Source organism: Erithacus rubecula (genome assembly GCF_903797595.1).
Source record: "Erithacus rubecula genome assembly, chromosome: 25".
Taxonomy (NCBI): domain Eukaryota; kingdom Metazoa; phylum Chordata; class Aves; order Passeriformes; family Muscicapidae; genus Erithacus; species Erithacus rubecula.
This window is the reverse complement of record NC_136677.1, coordinates 6,471,168-6,491,990: the sequence shown is the minus strand read 5'-3', so window position 1 is coordinate 6,491,990 and position 20,823 is coordinate 6,471,168. Positions and strand designations below refer to the sequence as shown.

General features: G+C 47.8%; 1 protein-coding gene across 4 annotated transcripts in view; it reads left to right on the top strand.

The window, feature by feature from the left end:
- ARHGAP32 (Rho GTPase activating protein 32) overlaps positions 1–20,823 on the top strand; it is a 236,236-nt gene that overhangs the window by 123,587 nt on the left and 91,826 nt on the right. For all 4 annotated transcript variants that reach the window (XM_079326642.1, XM_079326640.1, XM_079326641.1 and 1 more), the window contains one exon: positions 18,602–18,688. In XM_079326642.1, coding sequence (XP_079182768.1) covers positions 18,602–18,688 — 87 coding nt within the window. The remainder of the gene's footprint in view (positions 1–18,601; positions 18,689–20,823) is intronic.

Sequence of the window (20,823 nt, the reverse complement as noted above, 5' to 3'; positions counted from 1 at the left end):
ACAGTGAAAGAAAGGATGCTTTGTTTTGTGGCAGGACCACTTCTCTTTTAAATAAATTAATAAATCAGGCAGGTCCTTTGATTTAATTGCCTCTTTGTTTTAGCCTGAAGCCACCAAGTGCTGGTTCCTCTTCCAGAGCCATCTCCATTGTCTTGGCCCTGTAAATATTCACACAGTTGGGCTGGGCTTTGCTCCCATGAAAACAAGGGCTGCAGGAGCAGAGGCTGATTCTGCTGCTGTTCCAGGATCCAGCATCCTGTCCTGATCCCTGCCATGCTTTAGAGTGCAATGCCATCTAGTGTGCAGAGGGCTCTCAGCATTGCCCTGCTCTGGGAATTCAGCACAGCAGTGCTCTCCTACCTGCATCTAACTCCAGGCAGCTCCACACAGATGAATTTCTGCCCAGAGAAGCTGTGGCTGCCTCATCCCTGGAAGTGTTCAAGTGGTTGGACAGTGCTTGGAGCAGCCTGGGATAGTGGCAGGTGTGCCTGTCCATGGAATGAAATGGGGTTTAAGTTCCCTTCCAGCCCAAACCACTCTGAGATTTGATGGGTTTATGACATGGTGGAGATGTTTCTAATAAAATTTTAGCATTGTGAACTTGCAGTTTTCAATATTCTCATCTTGATGCTTACTTGGGGTTTCTTGGCAGTGAGGATGGGCTGGGGTGTAGAAAAGGGCAGGAGACACAGTGGCACAGTCCAAGGAGGAGATTTCTGTGATCATGGGCTGCCTTTGTAGCCTTTGTGTTTGTGTCCTAAGTGAGTTTTTGGGGTTCAGAGCAGGTCCAGAGGTTGTCAGGTGTTTATATCCAGTTGTTACTGCTGTGCTTTCATGGCTCTTGAGATACAGTCCTGCCTCCACACTGGGAGAAATTCCTCCTGCCCCAGACTGGAGGTGTTTGAACATGGCTGGGCTGTTCCTTGGGGCCTGTTTTTGGGTGCAGGTGAAGCATTTCTTCATTGTCTGTCTTTGTTGGTACTTTGATCTCTTAAATTCTGCACATGGAAGAATACAGTTTTCCTGCCAGGAGGACAGAGGAACCCTCCCCTCTCTGGTGCTGAGGAATGTGGGGGGTTGTATTTCCTTTTCCAGCACTGTTTTGGTGGTGTTGTGTGTGGTATCCAAGATGCTGGATGCTTCCAGGAGGGGGACTGGGTCTCTCCAGGTTTTGACTAGACCTGCCAGAGAGGATTAATTTCTGAATAATCTCCTTTTGCTTTCAATTAATAGTGAAACCAGGCTTTAATAGGGTGTGAAATGGAAGTAGAGAGAGGTAACACCAGCTGCCTTTATTTACATGTGTTAATCAACACAGACCCAAACAACAACAAATTAAACTCGAGCCATTCAGAGGGTTTGAAATGCTCCAGATTTGACTGAGGACTTTGAAACACGTGTGTTTTGTGGAGACCTTGGAAGATCAGGGGAATTTTTATTCTTTTTTAAATTACCAACCATGGCAGACCCCAAGCAGAGCCCTGAAGGTGCTGTAACCCATTGTTAGCTGGTGGGCTGTGTTTGGGCAGTGCTGGGGAAGGCCTGGCTGTGCCTTTGGGGCAGGGCTGTGCTGGAAGGTGCACAGGAGGGTGCCAGGTGTGCCAGGAGCATCCTAGGGCTCTTCTCCACCTGTCTGGCATTGCACCCAGCCGTCAGCCAGGTACTGCAGGTGGTGTCCTTGGCACAGCCTGGGTGTGCTGGCTCTGCCCTGGGACATCTGCAGTTTGATGGCACTGGGTGTTGGAGGCAGAGGTTGGTTTGAGCCAGAAGGATTTTTTGGTTACCTGTTCAGTTCAGGGACTGGTGCTGGGGGTGCTGTAAGGGTTTGGACCTGGCAGGATACACAGTGCTACTCCTGGATGGTACTCCCTGGTCCATGGAGCAACTGGACTTGGCTTCCTGGGAAACTTGTGGATTTGGTGGTGATTTCTCTGGGGAAGAGTTAAGGCATATTGAATGAAATTTTGCTCTGTTCCTGTAGAGAACTTCACGATGGAGACATGAACGTGGTGGGGTGTGAAGCATGTTGTGTGCACTCCCAAACTGGCCCAGCTCATCCCCAAGTCCATAAACACCCACAGTACCAGGAGATCAAAGAGAAATTACTTCTGAGTTGGAAATTAAACCAGGCTTGTGGTCTGCCTGTGCCAGTGAGAGCTGGATGAGGGTGATTTCATTTAATGAACTCAATTCAGAGAATAGTCCATATCGTGATTTCTCAGTAGAGGGAATGAGAATATTTTGCTTATTTGCTGGTGGGTTTTTTCCCACTTAGAAGGAAATCAGCTCTCTGGTAGGAATTATGTGATCAAGTACCAGAGCTTGTTTATCAGAAGAAGCAAAATTTGTGATGAGGCTAGTTTTACACTGGGTAAATCCTTTTCAGCTCCATGTGTTTATAAACCATAAATGCAAATTCCTCACTCTAAGGTTGGATTTGATGTCTTGGAGGTCTTTTCTAACCTTAATAATTCAATGATATTATGTGGTAGGGAGCACACTAGACATCCCTCTCCTGCCTCTTACAGGTCATTTTAGGATGCTTTTGACCTCAGCAGATATGTCTCCATCCTCAGAACAGACTTTTTTCATTGTCACTTTCTGTAATCCCTTTGTGTATGACAGGCCAGGCTGCACATAGTGATGTGTAGTGACACCACCTCTGTGTCAGGAATTGCTTTCTAATTTTATCAGAAATGACCAGGTTCAGGAGGGGATTGGGAATCAGATGGGATGAGGGACCCTGAGGGGTGAGCAGCACATGGAGGGCTCATTCTTGCTGATTATACCCTGTTTGCATTAAATAAGGCTGCTCTAGGGGCAGCCCAGGCTGTGCAATTTATAGGCACTGATTTCCTTCATAAACATTCCCTGAATGTTTATTTCTTCATGCTGCAGCACCCCACAGTCTCATTTATTTGGGGATATGAGAAGCCATCTCATAAATTTTCCCAGCTTGTCATACCTGAAAATACAGCAACCAGTGGCATCTTTTGATGAGTTTTTCAGTTAACAGTTAAAGGCCTTCTTGACAGTTTATTGCACAGGAAATTTCCAAGGTTTGGGAGAAATAGGATTGGATAGGAAATAGAGTTTCTTTCTAACAATGCTAGTTTTCAGTTATTTAAACAGCTTGCATTGAGCATTACAAATTCTTAATGGAATTTTCAGAGCTGAAAGAACAAAGGGAAACTTTGAAGAGGGGGCAATTGCTATCAGCTGATGAAGAAGGCTTGAAAAATTTTATGTTCCTATTGTAAAAATTCATTTTGCTACCCTAAAAGTATATGTTCCTGTAGGTGCTGTGCTACACTTGTCATTTGTGAGAAAGAAAAGCTGATTGTCTTCACAGCCACCTGAAGATGCCTTTTAGGCCTCAAAGGTGTTTGTGTTGCACCATTATATAGGATATGGACAAGGGACAGGTAAAATAGATTGAAGTTTGTTGTCAGTGTAGGCAGCAAATGGGGAAAATTTGGAGAAGTGCCCATGGGCAGGAGCAGAGCTATCAGGGCTGGAATGGGCAGAACTCTTCTGTCCCCTCCCTGGGTTGTTGGAGAAATAAATCTGAAAAGTGGGCAAGAGATTTGGAAAATTATTCTCTGCAGATTGAAAACAGAAACTTTTCCAGGGTGTTCCTGTTGTGTGGTGCTGCTGAGCCAGCCCACTCTGCTGGCTGCTGAGGGATCATCCCCTGGCATTTTTGGGCTGCCCAGCCCTTCTCTGACACTGGCAGTCTGAAGCAGAGTGGCCTTCAAACAGTCCAGCATCTACAGTAAAATAATAAGTGAAATACAGGACTGGCCTCTGATGTATTCAGGGTAAAAGCTCTTCATGGCTTGTGGAAGGTGAAGGCTCTGACAGGGACCTGCAGCTTCTGAGAACTGACTTTGTTCTACAACTTCCCTGACTTGGACTGCAAAAGTCACACCTGAATTTGACAAGGGACCTCTGTGACCAAGTGAAATGTAATAAAAGCACGAGGTTGTGCTGAGAAAATGTCAGATCTTAGTATTTCCGTAGTACCATAATTATGGTAATATTTATTACCGTAAATATGGTAATATTACCATGACAAGAGAGAGCTGATGGCATTCCCTCCCTTTGGTGGTGAAATTCCCAGCAGGCAGGGATGGGATGGCTGGATAGAACTTCTTCCACGGCTAGTGATTTCCAGAATGCCTCTTTCTGCAGAGAAGGGACTAAACTTGGATATTCTGGACTGGCAGAGGTGCTATGGAATTGCAGTGGCAGTAGCACATGGCGTCTGTTATGAGAATATTCACTTACTGTGAGAATAATCACTCTGTTAAATTACCACTCAACTTTAACAATTGAGAGCGACGTTGAACCCAAGTTGTTTTTGGATCTGTGGGGAAGGGGTGATGTCCCTGTCAGCGTTCATCGGGTCTCAGGTGCTGAATGCTGAAGTGCAGCCAGTGAATATTGGAATATTGGATGTTGCAGGTGAGCCTCATTCACTCAGTCACACACGGACCCCTCGGACACACAGACGCGTTCAGGCTGTTCAGTGGCCGGGGAAGGCTTTGGCAGCAAACTTTTCATCATTAGATGCTCGTTTCGGTGGGGGCTGTGCAGTGGGCAGAGCCCCGCGGTGCCCGGGCGCTGCGGGGGAATCCCGTGGGCTGCAGCCGGGGCCGGGGCAGCGGAGCGGGCAGGAGGCAGCTCGGCTGGAGCGCGCTGCTCTCGGACATGTGCCGGCACTGCTGTCATTGCTCCGCGCTCCCGGCTGTGTGCAGCGCTCGTGTGCCGCTGCGAGCGCAGCCCCTGCCTGCCTTCCCTGCCTCCCGTTTCTCTTGGCTCCCGCCGAACTGCGCGGCTCGTCCCGCGGGGCCTTCCCGGTCTGAGAGCGAGGGGGAGCGGCAGGAACAGCGGCAGCACCGCTGGATTCTCTGCGCTGCCGATGGAGCATGAAAGGGACAGCGTGGCAGCGGCGGGGGCCGTCCCTGGGAGCGCCGGGCTGCAGCAGCTCCGGGACAGGAACAGAGCCAGGGAACCCACCGTGAGCCTCTCCCTGTGATCCCCACCGTGAGCTTCTCCCTGTGATCCCCACCGTGAGCCTCTCCCTGTGATCCCCACCCTGAGCTTTTCCCTGTGATCCCCACCGTGAGCTTTTCCCTGTGATCCCCACCGTGAGCTTCTCCCTGTGATCCCCACCGTGAGCTTCTCCCTGTGATCCCCACCCTGAGCTTTTCCCTGTGATCCCCACCCTGAGCTTTTCCCTGTGATCCCCACCGTGAGCTTTTCCCTGTGATCCCCACCATGAGCTTTTCCCTGTGATCCCCACCGTGAGCTTCTCCCTGTGATCCCCACTGTGAGCTTCTCCCTGTGATCCCCACCGTGGGCACAGCTCCCTGGTGTCACAGCTCCCTGGTGGCACAGCTCCCTGGTGGCACAGCTCCCTGTGGGCACTGCCTGAGCCCCAGCCTGTGGCTTTCCACACCTGAGCTGATGCTGGCAAGGATTTCTCAACTGGCTGCTGGAAGGCTGCGGAGAGACCTGGAGCTGTTGGGCCTTGGCTAGAGAGCCCATCCATGGCAAGAACAGGGCATTGTAGCAGGGGTAAGTGGTGCACAGCCCCAGAGACCCTCTGGGCTTGCTCTGAGATCCTTTTTGTTTGCTACAGTCATCAGGATAAAATAAAAGTGGCTGGAAGGGTGCCTGCAGCGTGGTACCAAGTGCTGCTGTGGCAATAAAGAACAATTCAGATTCCAGATTAACAAGAGTTCTTTGCAGGATCTTCAGAGGTAGTTCAAAGGAGGGGGAGGTGGTTGTATTTTTGTGCAGATGGTCTTTCATGACAGATTTTAAAGCTCAGGATAATTCAAACTGTGGTTCTCCTCCCAGAGATTAACCTGTGGCCTTTGGGAAGATCTTTTTGCAGTGAGGAAGTGCAGTCAGTCTGAAAGCCATATTAATGAGGTACAGGGAATTAGCTGGGAGTGGGGTGGGGAACATCCCAGCAGAGCTTTTCTGCCTCAGGAGAAGGGATTGGCTGCTGAGATAAATGTTTTTAAACCTGTAGTTCATCTCCTACTAAGCAGAGAAATGAGAGGCCAGTAATAAAAGAAGTGTCTTGCATTTTCTGGTGCTAAATGTGTTCTGAACTATTGCTAATAATTCCTAGGACATACCCTTTATTATGAGAGTAGAGTTAATAAAGGGGATTTTACCATTTATTTCCTTTTCTTTGTTCTTTCATACACCTTTAAAAAGAATCCTTGGAATATAAAGGAATATCTGTTGTGACAGTGAGTGCATATTGACTCTGAACTTTTACCTGGATGATTTAGTAGACCATTATTCTGTGTTTCTGAGGCAGAACTGTGGGTATGTAAAGCAGACTTGGATAAATCTTTCATCAGGTGCCAGGACACATAATGCTCACTTGGATGTTGTGCTGACAGGAGCCACAGAGCAATCTGCAGTCGACAGAGAAGTTTTAGGAAGTTACATGCATTTCTTCAGTCATAGCCAGTAAATTATTAACCAGACAAAATCAGCATCTGGACTTTCTAGGAATGACTGTCTGTGTGCCACCTCTGGTCTGTGCCCTGGAAGCTCAGTGCAGCTCCAGGCTCCCAGTCAGCAGCACAAGAGGGTGCTCAGCCTCTCCAGCCCTCCAGTGCTAAATCCTTGTGAGAATTCCCCTGCTCCTTGCCCTGCCAGGGTAAGGCTCTGTAGCTGTCAGGATGTGTCCCAAGGCTCCCTTTGTGCTGGCTGAGCTCCTTGGCGATTTTGCAGGAGAGCTGGACTTAAACTGCTTCCTATTCCCTGCCTCTCTTTGCTCCTTCCTTTTCCTAAGGGCCACTGAGCCTTTCATCCCTAGTACCCTGATTTGCATATATGAAGAGAGGGAATGGTCTCAGGCTTTTGCCTCCCTCCATAAATTGGTCAGGCTGAGTGACACTTTTAATTTGGTTGCTGCTGCTGCTGGTACAGCACCTCTGTCACTCAGAATCTGAGCTTAACGTTTGCCAGGAATTAAAGAAACGTGAGGGGGGGCGTTGTGTTTTATTTGGAATCTGTTTGACCTGTGGCTTTTTCCTTACACTGATTCCTTACAGCACACTTCTGTGAATAACCATCCCATCCCATCCCATCCCATCCCATCCCATCCCATCCCATCCCATCCCATCCCATCCCATCCCATCCCATCCCATCCCATCCCATCCCATCCCATCCCATCCCATCCCATCCCATCCCATCCCATCCCATCCCATCCCATCCCATCCCATCCCATCCCATCCCATCCCATCCCAATTTCATGGGGAACAATTCAGTTGCTCTGGAGGTACTTCCAGGTACATCCCTCCAACCACTGTGCAGCTCAATGAGAGCCAAGTCTCAGAAGTTTGAAACAAAACAAGAAATTCAAGATCCTCTGCCTGGTCTCAAAATACTCCAAAAGTTACTTTTCATAAAGTCACTCAAATATGTCTCCATTCTCTTGTTACATCAAACCTCTCTGCTTGGGCCTTGTTTGTGGTGCCTGGAGGAGTCTGTGCCAGGAATTGCTGTTGTTTGTAATTAGATTTTGTCACCAGTGCCCACAGTCATTTAACCCAGCCTTGCAATTTATTTTATTAAGGAAATATTTCATTTATACCATATTTTTTTATGGAAATTGAATTTAGAAGGGATAAGTTATGCACCCCAAGACTGTTTTCATTTCCTTGTGGCTGCACCACAGTCATTTCCTTTCCTTGGGAAAAGCAGAGCCCCAGGGGATGCAGATCTCCAGGTGAGGCTGGCCAGGGATGGAGCTCTGGGAACAAGAGTAGGACATCACACATGTTCCTGGATGGGGCTGTTTTCCCAAACAACAGCACAGCCATTCCATCAGCAGTGTGCCATAGTGGAGGGAGGCTCTGTGTGTGCTGAGCCAGACCCAGCTGGGCTGAGCTGGCCCTGCCAGCTCTCCCTGGGGGAGCTGTGGTTGAGATTCCCACCAGAGGTGTGCTGGCAGAGCTCTGGGCTGAGTGTTTGCTCCCATGGGATGTCTCTTGGTGGCCAGAAGTCGTAGATGGGAGTCTGTAACAGATTCTGCTCATTCATTCTCTAGTTCTCAGTCCCTGGAGCATGTGCAGGGGAACACAGGGAGGTCACTCCTGTGCTCTGTGGTGTTGGGAATGGCCTGATCTCCCTGGGACAAGCTTCAGGGGCAATGTGATTGCCTGAACCAGCCCTGCTCCCAGCCAGGCTTGGGCACAGGTACTGAGCTCAGGACTTTCCAGGCTCTCACTCTTTGTAACTTCCTACCCCTTGTAAGTCTGGTGAGAGAACAGCTTGCTGTGCCTGTGGCTGTTGGTTTGGGAGCCTCTGCTTAGTGGTGTGTTCCATGCTGTCTCCTGAAACCCCAGGGACTGGAAATTGTGTCCCCCCAAAGAACCTGCTGGAAAGAAATCCATGAAGCAAATCTAGCAGTACCTCTGTGTTTCCCCCATATCTTCCCAAATAGCTCCAAGTGACCTTGATTCTGTGTCATTAAAAAAGAATAAAATCCAGGCTGCCCCCAGCTAGAGTGAGAAGCAGTTCTCAACCCAGTGGCTTCAGTCTGTATAGTTCAACACTTTGTCTGAAGGCTGTGATTTCCGTAGCCTGGAATCCTGAAATTTCCCAATTCTGAAATAGAAAGAGCCTGGAAGTTTCTCAGCATAGAGAGCTTTAGAGACAATAGAGAAACTCAGGAAATTCCAAGCAGAAAGCCCACAGGTGGCAAATGGAGCCCATGAAGTAATCCAGGATGTTCTGTGCTCTGTGCCAGTCCCCAGTGCCTGAGGCCCTGCTCTGCCTGCAGCCAGGCACAGGGGTGTTCCTGCTTTGTTTTTAATAATCTCAGATATTTTAATTCCATGAAAACATTCTGTTTGCAGATATTCAGAGGCTGTTTTTGCCTAATGGGGTCTCCAGTGACTGCATCTAAGAAGTTTTTATAAATATTTCATTGCTTATGTAGATTGACCTTCTTACACATTTAGAGGAGATAAAAGGGTGAGACCACTTGAGAAAACATTTGCAGCTTAATATGGGAAAATCTGAGGGAAGTGTCTCTGATAGAACTCTGAGATTTTGTGTCTCAACAAGCTTAGGCATCCAATAGTCTTGTCTTAGGAGTTAAACAGACTCCAGCAGTTATACAACAGGGGCCTGTGTTGGCAGCTCCACCTGGGACTAGGGATTGGAAGAAGGGGAGTCTTTCCAAGTTGTGCATTTCTGACTGCATTTAGCTCAAGGTTACTCCTGATTTCACCTCCAGAGAGGCACCAGCTGGATCCTCTGTGATTTGTGTCTCAGAGCAGCTCTGCAGCAGCAGCATGGGGACGGCCCTCCTGACCAGAACAGCATGTGAGATTGGAAATGGTAAAATTCACAAGGAATTGCCTTTCCATTCCTCTTGCTGCATGCAAGAGAAATGTGGCACTGAGCAAGTGTTTACCTGATTTCATATTTATTCTAGATTTCTCTCTTAGCTGATTAATATCCCTTAACACGCCTTACCTTTTACCCTGGACCAGAGTGGACCTGTCCTGCCCCAGTCCCTGGAAAACTGAAAACCCAACAGGTCATGTCTGAGTGTCTTCACTGCCACCTCAAAGTGATGCCATTTCCCATCACTCTGGGAAGAGCTCAGGGGATGTGTATTTAAAAAGTTGCAGCAGTTTGTCCTAAACCAGGAGCTCTGTTTTTCCATAGGAGCCCAGCAGGCTCTTTCCAGTGTTCATACATTCCATCTGTGGATGCCACATTCCTGGGAGTGTCCAAGACCAGGTTGGATAGAACTCTGAGCAACCTGGGGTAGTGAAAGTTGTCCTGTCCCTACCCATGGCAGGGGGTGGAACGAGATAGGCTTTAAACTCCCTTCCAACCCATATTGGATTCTGAGATTCTGTGATTTTAAAGTTATTCTCTGCAGGAGTTCTGATTCTGAAGGACTTCAAGGAGTGTCCCAGCTGTTCTCATCACTCTCAGAAGCACCAGGATGTGTAGCACTTGTGCATGACCTCACTGGAAGCTTATATTAAAAACACAATAACCAAATAGCCCAAAGGAGACCTGTTATTGTGTTTATTAGGCACATGTGGAGCCATTGCTGCATTCAGTACCAGTGAAGCACCCTGAGGATCCTACTAGGGTTGGGATTTGCCCTTTTCTCTAGCTGTTCATATTTATAAACCATGGATTTATTAGTCTTGAAGGTGAAGCTTGGATGGAGGGATGCTGACTGCTGAATAATCATCCTGCCATAGGAAGAAATTGTCTTGTGTGATTTGCAAGCTTAAAATAGTTCTGGAAGTAACTACAGGCAAAACACACATCCCACAGTCTCTTCTACTCAGTGTGAGTTCTTGCATAAAACCCAACCTGTGATTGGATGGGAACTTGTGTCTGCTGGGATTTACTGTTCCCAGCTCTGGGGCTACCCACACAAGGATGTGGAGCTGCTGGAGCAACTCCAGAGGACACCTTGGAGATGTTCCAGGGCTGGAGCCCCTCTGCTCTGGGCCAGCCTGGGAGAACTGGGGGTGCTCAGTGGAGAGGAGAAGCTCCAGGAAGAGCTCAGAGCCCCTGCCAGGGCCTGAAGGGGCTCTAGGAGAGCTGGAGAGGGACTGGGGACAAGGGATGGAGGGACAGGACACAGGGAATGGCTCCCACTGCCAGAGGGCAGGGATGGATGGATATTGGGATGGAATTGTTCCCTGTGAGGGTGGGCAGGGCTGGCACAGGGTGCCCAGAGCAGCTGTGGCTGCCCCTGGATCCCTGGCAGTGCCCAGGCTGAACAAGGTGTGGAGCAGCCTGGGCCAGGGGAAGGGGTCCCTGCCCATGACAAGGGGTAGAATGGGATGAGCTGTTGAATCCCTTCCGAGCCAAACCATTATGGGATTCTGTGAGTCCCTTTCACATCTATCCCTCATATCCTTACACATTGCAGGGATGTTTTCTGCTGTACTGTGCTCAGACCATGGGGAGAAAACAGGGTATCAGAGATCACAAAATACCCTGAGCTGGCAGGGACCCAGGGGGATTGAGTCCATGCCCCAGCTCTTCACAGATCCCCCAATCCCAGCCTGGGCATTCCTGGTGTCCAAAGGCTCCTGCAGCTCTGGCAGCCTCGGGGCTGTGCTCATTCCCTGGGGAGCCTGAGCAGTGCCAGCCCCTCTGGGGGAAGAACCTTTCCCAGATATCCAACCTGACCCTCCCCTGACTCAGCTCCAGCCATTCCTTGTGTGTCACTGGGCACCACAGAGATCATCTCTTCATGGAGATGCTTTGCCTCTTTCCTAGGGAGGAAAGCCTTGGAGTTTAATTGCACCATCCAAACCCTTCCACATAGTGATATCTCTCACACTCTGCACAAAACAGGCATGGGTGGGAACCAGAGAAATACAGAATGCTTGGGTTTGGAAGGGTCCTTAAAGATCCAAGTGCAGCCATGCTGGGGGATCTGTGCTTGTATCTCTGCTCACCCTGGTGCTGATGTGCTGGCTGTGGATAGACAGGGCCCTGGTGCTCCCTGGACTGTGCAGTGTAATGTCCAGCACTCCATGTGGTTCAGATGAGCTGCAGCAGGGGATTTACTCACACCCTGGGGAGCCTGGAGCAGTGGTGGTGTGGCATTACAGGAGATACATTTCCCTTCTTTCTCTTATCAAGCCCTCTGTGATTTGCTGTGTATTTTTTCCTGCTTTTTGAGCAATGTGGTGGAGTTGTCAAAGAGGTAATTTAGAATAGCAGGGGAAAAAGGAGAGTCATATAGAAAAGTGCTCTTTAAACAGGACTTCCTTGTCTTTACTTTGATCATTACTTTAGGATATTTATGCTTAGGTAAAGAAACCCCTCCATGGATAATGGTCTTTTTCTGCTCTGAAGCTACAGCTGAGGATGAAATGAGAAAGCAGGAGAAGATGGGAAGTGTGTGGGAGGATAATTAGTACATTTAACAAGATAAAGCTGGAGTGAGGCAAGATAGGCCATATAAATACATTTATGCTGTCTGAATAATTAGGTGGAAAACGTTTCCCTGTTTGAGAAGATTTGCCAACTTAAAATTTCAAATATAATAAAATCTTCAGATGTATCAAAAGGCAGGTCTGGATGATGCCTCATTGCCAGACAAGCTGCTGTGAGTAATGGCCTGGTAATGAGAGTGGAGTGGGGCTTGGATCAGCAGGATAATTTAGGAACTGGTGCAGGAACTGGCTCTTGGTGACTGGAGCTGAGAGATGTGGTCAAAGCTTTTCCTAATAATGAGGCAGCATCTCGGAGTTTAATCAGCTTTTAATTTCTTCAGGATTTGTCCCAAGGATATTTGGGTCTTAGAATTGCTGTTTTTTAATCAAACATAGCCATGTTTCAGAGGGAAATGAGCTCCTGCTCCTTGCTCTTGGCCACCAGACAGACCCATTGCACACATTCCTTAAAGGTGCTGCTGGTCCTGGAGCTTTGGTCTTGTTTGATTTGCTAAATTGCACAAACATCATAAATTAATAGACATTAAAGTGTGGTGGTTTGGGGAGGGAAAAGAAAGTAATTCCTAATAGTGTCAGAGAAAAGTTATCAAATGCAACAGTACTTTGGAGGCTTAATGGGCTTTTGCCATGACCAAGTGTGAGCAGCAGCAATTCCCATTGCCAGGGTCTGACTGCCTTTCCCAGGGGTTTAATCTGAAATTCCATCCTGGGAGAACATGACAAGGTCACCAGCTTTCCTTGGGACAATGGCACAGCCTCTGCCAGGAAAAGCAGCAGCCTTTCTACTGACTTAAAACTCTTGGCTAAAGTCTTGGTCAGTGTTCCTGTCTTATCCCTTGTCTCCTGGAGTTTCCTACAGATGTGAGCTCCTCATCCCTACTGGATCACTGGGCCAGATCCTGCCAGTTGGTTGTGTTGGGGAGAGGGTCTGCTAATGAGGCTCAACTTGCTTGTACTTTACCTTATAATAAAGGTAAAAATTGAAAAAAGTTATATTCAGTATGTAAATACAATTGTACACTTATTGTATTTTATATTATAGGTATAATTTATTATATAAATATAATAGTATTTATTATATAAATATAATAATATTTATTATACAAGTAATTCACTCATATGCAAATATTTAGATACATATGACTATGTAATTATATCTATTTGATGAATGGTGTTATCAGTAGCAATCCTTAATATTAAATAATTAATATTTTGAAGTATAGAGAAAGAGCTATAGAGAGCAGCTGTGTTTTTTTTGTCCAGGGAGCTGGGAAGGGGCTCAGCCTGGAGAAAAGGAGGCTCAGGGGGAATTTGTGGCTCTGCACAAGTCCCTGACAGGAGGGAACAGCCAGTGGTTGGGGCTCTGCTCCCAGGGAACAGGAGCAGGAGAAGAGGGAATGGCCTCAGGCTGGGCCAGGGGAGGTTAGATTGGATATTGGGGGGAATATCTTCCTGGAAAGGGCTGTCCAGCCCTTACACAGCTGCCCAGGCCAGCAGAGGAGTGCACAGCCCCAGAGGGATTTCTGATCCATGTGGATGTGACACTTGTGGATGTGGCTTGGCAGTGGCCTTGTCAGTGCTGGAGGAACATTGGACTCCATCATCTAAGAGGCTTTTCCAACCTCAACAATTCCAGGATTCTCCAGAATTCCTTAGACTGGCCATGAAATGTCTGTTTTCTACAAGAAACCTCAGGGCCAAGGACAAGCAGGTTTCTGTCACCATCTGTGAGAGATGCCAGAAATGCCTCTGCCAGCTCAGATTGGTGATGGATATTTGTGATTGTCCCAATATTTTCCAGAAGAGGCTCCCATTTGCTCCCTGTGACTCGATCCTGTCTCAGTTCTGCACTAACAGTGTCCCTAGAGCCCCTTGCAGGAGCAGTCCCTGGTGAGCACACACAGCATCACCTGTGGAGCTCTTGGCTTTCTGCTGGCTCCCAGCCAGGGTATCATTGTCCAGGGATTCAGATGAAACCTGGGAGATGCTGTGTGGGGCACTGAAACCAGCTCCCAAGAGTTGTAGGAGTTGTTATTCCCTGTTTGTGTCCTGGGTCAGTGCAGCTCCACACCCCTGACACGAGGTGGGGTCTCAGTTGGATTAGTTTAATTCAAGTTTGATGAAAGTTTACACCATGACCTGCACAGACAGGTCTGGAGTTTGGGAAGGATGATCTGCTCCTTCTACTTGGAATCAAGAATATTTTTCTAGATTACAGTTCTCATTAATTGTCATCTAATTACTGAATGCCTCTGATTCAATTCTAACCTTAACGCTGGTTCTTTTGGGGTGGGAGATTTGTTTGGGCTTTCTTCTTTTCTCTTTTCTCTTTTCTTTTCTTTTCTTTTCTTTTCTTTTCTTTTCTTTTCTTTTCTTTTCTTTTCTTTTCTTTTCTTTTCCTTTCTTTTCTTTTCTTTTCTTTTCTTTTCTTTTCTTTTCTTTTCTTTTCTTTTCTTTTCTTTTCTTTTCTTTTCTTTTCTGTTTTCTCTTTCTTCTATATTTTAGTTTTACTGTGAGCTCTCTGCCACAGCTCTGTATTACTCACTTGCTGTGATGTGCAGGAGTGAGATCAGTGCATTCATGGCTCTGTGAAGCAGAAGTTGAAATAAGTTCCACAGACAAATCAAATCTATGCTTGCCAGGCTTCTCACAAATTGCCCTTTCACCAGGAGAGCTGCATGATGGAGTTGACATCACTCAGGAAACAAGGAGGTGAAGGTTAAAGCTGGCTGAATGAGCTTCCTTTGACATCTGGGGCTTAGGGGCACCAGGTCTTACCTGGTCAGGACTCGGCACTTTGTTAGTAGCCAGCAGTCCCTGTCCTGGCAGCAGATTTATGTAGTGCTTTTCCTCAGATGATTTTTCACAGCTTTTGCAGTTTGTAAGAGGAGACAAAACTCTGTAGTAGTTGGAAGTAAAAAAGTGATTGCACAGATCTCAAGAGTTAGCCTTTAATTATTTTTAATTCTGAATGTGCCATATCATAACTCAGCCTCCTGCTTTGTTGTTGTTCTTCCCTGCAAGAGGAATGATGAATAAATTTTCCTCTTCAGGAGACCCCTGTAATAATCCCCTTACCACCCAGTTTGCCAGAGATGAGCCCTGTCTCATGAGCTAGAAACATTTTGAATTTTAACTCCTTTTATATATGATCAGCAAAGTCTTGGCCAGCAAGCACTGCTCTTCTGGGCAAAAAGAGCCCAAAGCTTTGCTGGTAGAGGAAAAATGGTCTGTATTGAATTCATCATCAGTTCTCAGTGAGCCTGTGCAGGGTGGAGACTCCCAGACTTGTCCCCAGCTGTGTGAATACAAATTTGAGCAATGCCTTGGCACTGCTGCCCAGAGGAGCAACCTGGGACAGTGGAAGGTGTCCCTGCCCAAGGAACCAGATAGGCTTTAAAGTCCCTTCCAACCCAAACCATTCTGGGATTCCCTCATTCTTTAATGCTTACAAGACTCTGCATTATCCATGAAGTGTGGTGTGACTGTTTTTAAGGCTTTCTTTGTGTAGCATGAAATGCTACCAATGGAAAGTTTAGGATACTCTAAATGTCATTTATGCAATTGGTCATATCCACTCATCCTAGCTAAGCATATGTATTCCAACAATAAATGAACCTAATGGGATCTAATGCCTCATGATTGTTCATCAGCCAAGTTCAGTGTGAAGAAAGAACATTGCAGATTATATGTTATAAAGCATATGCTGTTTAACTCTGATCAGTTGCAATAAATGCTATTTGCAGATCATTTACCTCAGGAAAACACATTGGCACAGTTACAGGGATGTGCATCAGGCCCCACTGGCTGCTCTGTTCTTTAAGAACACAAAAATCAATGTCCCACTCTGGAGCCAACCAGGTTCTGCCTGTGAGTCATGTTCAGAGTCCAGTAAGGTCAGGAGAGACCTCTGCTTTGTGCTTGGATTTCAAATCAAGCCTGGGGGCAGCTGTGCTTTCCAGGATGTTCTGTTTACAAGGAATGCAGCACCAGGAGAGGCTTTTAAACATCAGGGCATCCATGATTTTTGGGAGAGCTTTGGTGCATGTCTATTAACAAAGCAAAATACAAACTGAACCACGTGGGGACAGGGAACATGAGGGAATATTCATCTTTGGGAGCATTTTGCTGTGAGGACAGTTGGATTGCAGGATAAACCCCAGAGATTTTCCTGTGTAGCCAGTTTCTGTCTCTGTCAGCACAAGGCTGCCTGTGGGAGAGGAGCAGTGTTCAGCTGGTTTTTACAGTTCCCTCTGAGATGAGGCAGGTGCATGGGTGTGGGACCATCAGTGGCTGGAACATCACTTGTCCCCACAGTGAGTTTGTGGGAGCAGTGGCTGAAGTGGGGCTGACTGGGGGGGTCAGTGCCATAACTTCCAGTGTAACATTCCAGTGTAATAAGTGTAACATCCCAGTGTAATTAGTGTACCCTTCCTGAATGTGTCAGTGGGCTGGTCCTCAGGCAGGTGTGCCTTGGGAAGGCAGATTGCTGTACCTCAGTGTCCTGCTCACACCTGCAGCTGATCCTGAGCTTTGTGCAGAGCCTGGGCTGGCTGAGCCCAGACTGGTGTCAGTGTGAGAGGGAGGTGATGCATTCACCCCTGCCTTTCTCTGCCCCACATTCTGCTGCCCTGGGTTCCTTTCAGGGAGCTCTACACTTGCCTTTTGGTGATTTTGTTATCTAGCTGTTGTTTTTTTGGCGCCTGTGGTGATGAACTTTGCCACTGATACCCTCAGTGAAGGGACACTTGGAATTCCCTTGGGGCTGGGGGGTCTGTGTGCCCTCAATGAGCACAGGGGACATTAGAGGATGGAAACCTTTCTCCAGGAGTAGGAAACCCACATTTGATTAATAGAATTTCAGAATTGGGTTGGGTTGAGAAGAGCCCTTAAAGCGCATCTTGCTCCACTCCCTGCATGGGCAGGGACACCTTCCCCTGTCCCAGCTGCTCCAAGCCCCATCCAGCCTGTTCTTGGGCACTGCCAGTGATCCAGGGGCAGCCACAGCTGCTCTGGGCACCCTGTGCCAGCCCTGCCCACCCTCACAGGGAACAATTCTATCCCAATATCCATCCATCCCTGCCCTCTGGCAGTGGGAGCCATTCCCTGTGTCCTGTCCCTCCATCCCTTGTCCCCAGTCCCTCTCCAGCTCTCCTGGAGCCCCTTCAGGCCCTGGAAAGGGCTGTGAGCTCTCCCTGGAGCTTCTCCCCTCCAGGATGAACGCTTGCAGTTCTCTCAGCCTTTCCTTACAGAAGGCTCCAGCCCTTGGATCATCCTTGTGGCCTCTTTGAAGCCAAGCTCCCCATACCTGGCAAACATGGAAAATACCCACAGCATGTGTGAGCCCTCCTTTACTGCATGCTTTGGGTTTCCTTTGGCCTTAGTTTCAAAACTCACTAGCACTTCAGATGTGACCTTTGATAGCAAAGAATAATGATAAAGGTGGAGGGAAGGTGCAATCCAGAAGCAATGGTTGTGTTTAATCACATTAATACAGCAGCCTGTGCTGACAATAAATTGTACTAATCCAAAGACCTTCTTTGGTCCAGGAATGTTGTTAATTACCTGTCTACAGCCATCAGAAAAGAAATGAGTATTCCAGGGGTTGGGTTGGTGATGGGAGAGGATTGAATCTGTGTGTGGTGGGACTTCTCTGCAGAAAGAAGGGAGATTCTGGCAGAATAAAGTTAAATAAATTCCAGGTGTCCTGGTCATTTGTATGGAGAGAACTATGCCTTCTTTTTTCCCTCTTTCATGAGATGTCTCTCACTACCCACTTCTGATTTTCACTTGCTTACATTCATTAAATGCAGCAACTTGGGATTCTTCTCCTCAGTCTTTTTTTCATTCCTGCTTTCATTTGTTTCAGGATTTTTTTTGCTCTTGGCTAATTAAGATTTTTTATGGCCTTTTATGTACACATTTCCTTTATTTATTTGCTTTGCAAACAGTCTTAACTTGCTTACAATGATTTGTAATTTCTGTTCTCAGAGAAGATCATTAAACATAAGCCATTTTAGTGGGATAACAGAGCCAGGAGTGGGATGCTCCAGGCTCAGTCCATGTGCAGAAATGTCTCTTCACTGCTCTCACACAAATACATCCTGATGATGCAGTTAATGACTCTGAGTGTGATGAATGGTGCTGTAAAACTCTCTGCTGGGGGGAATTGCTTGACAACACTGAAATAAAGAGATATGCTTTATTGTCTAATGTCTGCCTGAATGTATCAAATTAAAAAGTAAATAAAATGTGGGAAGGGGATAGGGAGAAGCACTGTTCTATATTCACTCTCCATGAATATTTATAGAGATGTTTTCAGTGACTAATTAATTTTGCAGACTTCCAAGCTGGAGGTTTAATTCCTGCTGCAAACCGTTTGCCTCCCCATAATTGTTTTATTTTTGAACCACATTTTTATTTTTAACCTGTCAGGTGTGGTTTCAGAATCCAGTGGCATTCCAGGGTCTGTGTGCCCTGAGTGGCAGCCCCAGGCACACATTCCCTGTTCCCTGAGGCAGTCTGGAGCAGGCTGGTGTGATGCTGTGCTCTGGGCTGTTGCTGGTTTGCCCTCTCTGACCTGCTCCTCTCTGTGCCTCTCCCTGCAGCTCTCGCTCCCGGAGGAACAGAACGAAGTGACGAGGAATGGCTGTGAGTCCAAGGAGCTGGTGTACCTGGTGCAGATCTCCTGTCAGGTAATGCCCTTTTTCTCTCCCCAGCCTGGCTTTTATTCTCTTCCCAGCACAGTCCCAGAATGCTGGGATGTGACTCTTCCTTCCCTGTGGTGTGTCTGGGGTTCTCCACCTCCTCCTGGCTCAGTGCCCCAGGGATGCTGCCTGTGGTGCTGCCACCAGCTCCTTTTAGGAGATGAGAAGCACTGAGAGGAGAAAAGGGAGAATTTGAGGCAAATAATCCTCACTGATACCCAGGGATGAGCCCAGGGACAGGAGTGGGTGTGCCCAGGCTGAGGCCACTTAGAGGGGAACACGGACACCTGGACACACCAGTGACCCCAAAGGGGAGAATCCCAGCCAGTGGTTTGTTACTGTGTGCTGACAGGAGTCTTGATCTGCTCCCAGACACCTGGCATGGAATTCTCATCTCAGGAGGCTTTGTGCAGAGGAATCTGCTGCTCTGTCCCATGAGTTCTTCATCTGCTCATCTATGTGACTTTGTTAAATGCTACATAATGGGTGTGTTTTAATATGCTCAGTGAGTCACTCTTTGTGGGAGATGCAGGGCACTGGTGGGTTCAGTGCAGGTTACTGCCTGTGTTGGGTTGTTTTCCTGGCTTTAGGACAGCTCTTTCCATGATTGGCCTCAGCACCCCCTGAGCATCTGTCTCATCAGTGAGTGCACACAGACAGGTGGTGATTTTGGAGGGTCCCTGCTCTGCTGCCTCAGCTCTGGGCTGAAATAGGGTGTTGTGAGAGCTGAGGAACAGAGCATCCTGCATCCCAAGGACAGAGCCTCTTGCCCTGTTCTGGAGATGAAGGCTGGCCAGGCTGAGCTCCAGCAGTGTTAGTTCCAGCAGGGAATTCCTCTCAGTGGGCAGCCTTCACATCTTCCTGTACATGTTTATGAGTGTACTCTCAGGAGAGGGAAAAGAGGCTCCATCTCTCAAATTTGCCAGTGTTTTGGCATTTTTCAGGGCTGTTGTAACCTCCTGGAGCCAGTCTGGCACAAAAGCAGCTCTTCCCAGCCAAGCTGCCCAGGCTGAGAGGCAGCACACCAAACCCTGAGTGCCTGGGAAAGGGAGTTTCAGGGGACTGTAGGAAATTGGAATTGCAGTGTGTTTTGAGCCCTCACATTTGGGGTACATTCACAGTGCTTAGTGGAGGGATGAGCTCTGGATTATTCCCTGGCTATTTTTCTCTAGGTCCCGAGCACATCACTTCTGATCCTTCCCTCACCTGACTGACGCTCCCAGAGAGTCACCTGAGGGTGGCCTCAGGTAGAATTGTCCCAAACCCTGCTGGAGTATCCCTCAGGAGCAGCAGAGAGCTGGGATGAGGCAGGATGGAGGTGGGGCCTGTCCCCATTCCTCTGGCACCTTGCACCCACTCTCCAGGGCTTTGCAGGGATGTGTCTGGGGTACAGGCATGGATTTCATCTGTGTGGGGACAATGGGGGGAATTCTGAGCCTTGGCAAAGGGAATTGCTCCTTTGCAGCTGCTGTGCACCAGGCTCAGTGCCTGAGAAACTCCCCCTTCCCCTTCCCCTTCCCCTTCCCCTTCCCCTTCCCCTTCCCCTTCCCCTTCCCCTTCCCCTTCCCCTTCCCCTTCCCCTTCCCCTTCCCCTTCCCCTTCCCCTTCCCCTTCCCCTTCCCCTTCCCCTTCCCCTTCCCCTTCCCCTTCCCCTTCCCCAGTGTTTGAACTCAACTGGGAACACTGGGAGTTGGCCCAGTTAAAGGATGGGCATAGAACCTGCCACCTTTGTCTCCATTTCTTCCTTTTTTCATTTTATCTTTACTTTCTTTTATTTCTCTTTTCCCCTTTCCCTTTTCCCATTCACCCTTTCTGTCTTTTCTTTCTCCTTTTTCTCTTCCCCTTTTCTCTTTTTCCTCTTTCCCCCTTTCCCTTTTTCCTCATTCCCTTTTTTCTCTTCCTCCTTTTCCTCTTTCCCCTTTTTTCTCCTTTTCCTCTTGCCCCTTTTCTTCTTTCCCTGTATTCTTCTTACTTTTCCTGTATTTTTTTCCTTATTTTTTCTTTCTTTTTCCTATTTTTCTTCTGTTTTAAAGTACTCCCCCTGGCTAGCTCAGGCTTCTCCCTTTCCCAAGCCTGTGATCTCCCTCTCCCATGTCCCTGTCTCTCAGATCCATAGAAAGCTG